The sequence below is a fragment of the Aegilops tauschii genome, chromosome 7, assembly GCF_002575655.3.
Source record: "Aegilops tauschii subsp. strangulata cultivar AL8/78 chromosome 7, Aet v6.0, whole genome shotgun sequence".
In the NCBI taxonomy this organism is placed as follows: Eukaryota; Viridiplantae; Streptophyta; class Magnoliopsida; order Poales; family Poaceae; genus Aegilops; species Aegilops tauschii.
In genome coordinates, this window is record NC_053041.3 from 591,866,523 (window position 1) to 591,871,915 (window position 5,393).

The window sequence follows — 5,393 nt, forward strand, 5'->3', positions numbered from 1 at the left end:
TACGGGCCTGCATCCTGGCCCAACTAGAGGTTGGGTTTCTAGTTGTATGCAGGCCGTGTCGGCCCAGTAGGTGAGCTGTTTTTTCTTTCTTTCAAAAAAAAAAAAATCCTTTAGTACCGGTTGGTGTTACCAACCGGTCCTAAAGGGCTCCCCTCCCCCGGCGCTGGCTCGTGGCACGTGGTGGCCCTTTAGCGACGGTTCGTGCAGAACTGGTACTAAAGGGGGGGGACCTTTAGTCCCCACCCTTTAGTGCCGGTTACAGAACCGGCACTAAAGGGCCTTATGAACCGGTGTTGTAGCCTGGTTCTGCACTAGTGCAGATAGATCATGTACAAACCCCTCGCCGCGGAGGTCGCAACCCTATCTCGTGCTCGGCCACCGTTTCGGCCACGAAGCACCGCTGCCTCTCTCCATCAGGAATAGCAAACGCGGAAAGGAAAACCCTAAGGCAACTTAGAATTGACAAAACGCACAAACCTAGGACTCCTAAATGACAACATTTAGGTCGTAGGATTTCCAAAACGCGGAAATAGGGAAAACATGGGATTAGAGTGGCATGTCATCTTGAATCCAACAGGATTGTATGAGTGTTTGATTTTGCATAGAAAAAAATGTAGGATTCTTTCAAAGAGGTTTGAGTGGATGGAAATTTTTTAATGAAATCTAGTGCAAATGAATCTTATGAAAAAATTCCTATGATTTACAATCTTACGAGTCAAACAACCCACGTAAGAAAAGTTCTTAAGGATTAGAATACTCAAAAATTCCTTTGAGAATCCTTTAAATAAAAGAAGCCCTTATAAGTTTTTCTCCATCAAGATCAAATGGAGAAGAGATCAATGTTTTTAGGACAATAGAGGTGACCAATGTACATGGTTCATTAACTCAACCTATTAGCTAAGCTAGGCTCCTCAGTGCAAGTGGAGTATTTCTTGTGCCCTCTTCTCTTCCGGGTTCCCCCACTTCACTCCTGCAGCTCAGCTCAGCTCACTCTCCCTCCCACCACACGCACTTCCGGGCCAGCTCCCTGCCACTCTCCAACTCTCCGCTCACGATGAACCTACTGCCTCACCACCACCTGTCGCTGCCGTCTGGGCCTGGCCGCCGCCCCTCTCCAGCGGCGGCGGAGGTGGAGATGGACCCGCGCGTGTGGCGCCGGCTGCCGCAGCCGCTGCTGGACCGCGTGCTGGCGTGCCTCCCGACGCCGTCCTTCCTCCGCGCCCGCGCCGTCTGCCGCCGCTTCTACCACCTCCTCTTCTCCTCCCCGTTCCTCCACTCTCACCTCCTGCACTCCCCGCACCTCCCCTTCTTCGCCTTCGCCGTCCCCTCCGCCGGCCACCTCCTCCTCCTCGACCCCACCTCCCAGCCGCAGGGACCGTCCTGGTTCCTCCTCCCGCTCCCGATCCCGGGCCCGGCCGCGGGGTTCTCGCCGGCTGCCGCTTCCGCTGGCCTGCTGGCGTTCCTCTCCGACGCGTCCGGGCACAAGACGCTGCTCCTCGCCAACCCAATCACGCGCCTCCTCGCCGCGCTGCCGCTCGGCCCCACGCAGCGCCTCTCCCCCACCGTCGGCCTGGCCGCGGGCTCGACGTCCATCATCGCCGTCGTGGCTGGCGACGACCTCGTGTCCCCTTTCGCCGTCAAGAACATCTCCGTCGACACCTTCGTCGCCGACGCCGCCTCCGTCCCGTCCTCCGGCTTCTGGGTCCCCAGCTCCCTCCTGCCACGCCTGTCCTCCCTCGACCCTCGCGCCGGCATGGCCTTCGCCTCCGGAAGGTACTCTCACTCTCTCTGTCCCTCGCACATCCGCATAAATGGAAAGGGGTTCTTGTACATATTTATTTCTCCATACGATCCAAGAATGGATCGGGTTGTTGTACATCATTATAAATGGGACGTGCAAATTTCTGATTATGGGCGGCTGATCTGTGTCCTTTGAAGGTTCTACTGCATGAGCTCGTCGCCGTTCGCGGTTCTCGTGTTCGACGTGGCGGCGAACGTCTGGAGCAAGGTGCAGCCGCCGATGAGGCGGTTCCTGCGGTCGCCGGCGCTGGTGGAGCTCGGCGGCGGCAGAGAGGGCTCGGGCACCGCAAGGGTGGGGCTCGTCGCGTCCGTGGAGAAGAGCCGTCTCAGCGTGCCGAGGAGCGTGCGCGTCTGGACACTGCGCGGCAGAGGAGCCTCCGGCGGCGGTGGCGGCGCGTGGAGCGAGGTGGGGCGGATGCCGCAGGACGTGCACACGCAGTTCGCGGCCGCGGAGGGCGGGCGAGGGTTCGAGTGCGCCGCTCACGGCGACTTCGTCGTGCTCGCGCCCCGCGGCGGGCCGGCAACCGTGCCGGTGCCGACGACCGTGCTCGTGTTCGACTCGCGCCGCGACGAGTGGCGGTGGGCGCCACCTTGCCCATACGTCGGGCACGGCATGGCCGCAGTGGCCAACGGCGGAGGCGCGGGCTTCCGGGTCCTCGCGTACGAGCCACGCCTGGCGACGCCGGCCATCGGCCTCCTGGACGCCACGACGCCGGTGGCTTTGCATGGGATGCATGGTTAGATTGTGTGACTGCTTAATTGCACTAGTTGCTACACCCTGCTCTTAATTTCTAATGAATCAAATATGCTATCTTTAGTACTAGTATTCATGAGACATTTCAGGCTTGAATTTAGTAGTAGTAAGTGTGGTATTTAATAATTTGTTGTTGAGAATTGCTATGCAAGTATGTATGCATATTGTTTAATTTACTAGACAGGTTTTGAATGGGTAGTATATTTGTTGTTCTGTTCTTAGCATGGGATCTGATGAAAGTGAAACATGTGTTCTGAAGTGAAGTAACTTATGTCGTTTCATGATCACATGGAGGCATATAAAAAAGTGTGTGATTGCTCATGACAAGCAGAGTTCTAGCTTGCTTTATTGTTGAATCTACTTCAGATATTTGGCAAAATAAAAATTTGCCAACATTTGACAACTTTTTGTGAGATTGGCAACAAAAATTGGTATGCAACCAATCTTTAGCCAAAATTTGGCAACCTTATACCACCAATTGTTGGAAATGCAAACCTCCACCGAATACTAATAAAGCAAAATGTATATATAAAAGATTACATGATCTATTTGGAAGATATACGATTTTACTAGGAGATCAATGGTATTGAAGTACTATGTGGAAGTTTTATACTGGATTCTTTTTTAAAATGTAGGTTTGGTTTTTAATTTCCTACATAATTCGTCCATTGACTTCATATTTGCTCAGATACCATGTTTTAGTTGATTTAGAAAACATTTTTCTCGATCTCCTAGCTAACCAAAATCCAGCTGCAGCATCGAAATAACACCTCTGTATAATCCTGGATTACATTATCTTATTGGAAGATATATGATTTTACTAGGAGACCAATGGTATTGAAGTACTATGTGGAAATTTTATACTGGATTCTTTTAATAAATGTAGGATTGGTTTTTAAATTTCTACATAATTCGTCCATTGACTACATATTTTAGGAGAATCCTTCATATTTTCTCAGATCTCATGTTTTAGTTGATTTAGGAAACATTTTTCTCGATCTCGTAGCTAACCAATATCCATCTGCTGCATCAAAATAACACTTCTGTATAATCCTGTTCTGCAATTTCATGTAAAATATCTTCCCAAAAATTGTTCCATGTAAACTTCCAACGGACATGAAATCCCATTCTTGTGTATTTTCCTTCAAGCAATAAAATGTACTATTATAAAGTATAATTATAGAGAGTGACTAGCAATAAGCTTGCAAGCGCTACCAATGTTAGAACTCTAATTTCTCTCTATTTATGGTCTCATATTTCTTATATTCTAGGAAAACATTTGAGTTAATTCATAATAAGAAAAAGAACTCGTGATTTTGAGTTATTCCCCTCTCTCTTGTAATGTGCAACGAATTATTCTTCAAAAAAATGTGTAGAAGAAAAAAAAGGACAAAGGGCATCTAAATTGACAAGGAACATCCAGAAATCTATATGTTGGTAACGCAACAAATTTTCTACTAATAAAAAACCTAGGACATCAACTATATACATTTGGGTCCATCTATGATAAATTAACATCGGAAAACAAACCTAGGCTCCTTGGACAAACACATATATTATTTCAATAGGTGCCTGTAAATTTTTACGAAGAATATGTTAATTTATGGGCTACACAAACAAATAATATGTGGGTCTATAAATCTGCACTCCTTGTGAGTACCACACAAATGAGCATATTTTTTGCAAAAAATAAAGGCATGTGATTTTTCAGTTTATTTGCAACTTAAAAAATGTGTTTCTGTTACGATTTTTCTTCCTATCCCTTTTTAATTAATCAAAGATGTATCTCTGCAAAAAATTACAAGTGGTTGGAGGAGGATGTGCATGTACAGTGGAACTATATTTGGCAATGTACAGTAGAACGGAGGAATCTTATATGGGGAATGCACATGAGTTCAGTGCAGTACACCAAGGTACCGGATCGGCCTGCAACGCCCACGGAGAAAGGTCTCGTGGTTGGGTGCTGCCGGATTCTCACCTCATCTTTCTCTCTGCCTTGGCCAAGAAATTCAATGCGCTAGTACAGCCTCACCTGCCACGCCAAGACAAAAACCCTAGCCCTAGCTAGACTTGCTATTTTTCTAAAGAGAAAATATGTGTGGATGGACAGGTATCTGCGTGTGCGCAAAGTGATGAACTTTGGTCACTCGGGCATATATTCTCTGCTAATACTGCAATGCATGGTGACAGGACTTAAGAGCAGATCGGATGATTGACTACACGCTCATGTGTCGGATAGCAAAATATAACAAGTATATAAAGAAATGGACCTTTAATTAATTAATTAATTTACCTCCTTCCACTAGTATAGAACATGGTTTTATAGCTGGTTTTGTGACAAATCCTGGCTTCTGACTTCGAATGAATTGGAGCTAAAAGGCCCTCTAACAGAGTTATTATATTTTCTTTTTGAAAAATAAAAATATTAATATCACGAATATACCAATTACATCTAGTCTATGCACCAACAACAAGTCACAAACATATCCAGGACGCACACAGCCCGAAAAGAAAATAAAAAGGGAAGGAAAAAATGGCCTCGCCACGGTGATCAACTCCTCTCAGCAGCAGCACACAAACCACCACCAAGGAAAACAACCAAAAAACATAAAAAGTCTCCAAAAGTGACGCCTTAAAAAAAGTGCACAAGTGCCATTGTCGCCTGATCCAAGATCATAGTTCTTCACCCTGGAGAAAGACCGAGTTCTCAAAGCAATACCTTCAACAAGGCAATTGTCAGGAAAAATCAATGAAGGCCAGACCTTAGGTTTTCACCCTGAAAGTTATAACTCGGCACCCGAGGACCAACACCAAAAATGAAATCCTCCTATGTTGCCGG

The 5,393-nt window shown here is 47.1% G+C and overlaps 1 protein-coding gene across 1 annotated transcript; it reads left to right on the forward strand.

Annotated features, from left to right (window-relative positions):
• Positions 1-693: 693 nt before the first annotated feature.
• Positions 694-2,752, forward strand: LOC109740035 (protein ABERRANT PANICLE ORGANIZATION 1). The gene is made up of 2 exons (XM_020299079.3): positions 694-1,773; positions 1,939-2,752. Exons 1-2 carry the CDS (start codon positions 1,055-1,057, stop codon positions 2,540-2,542), a joined length of 1,323 nt encoding a protein of 440 aa, XP_020154668.1. The 5' UTR covers positions 694-1,054; the 3' UTR covers positions 2,543-2,752.
• The last annotated feature ends 2,641 nt before the right edge of the window (positions 2,753-5,393 follow it).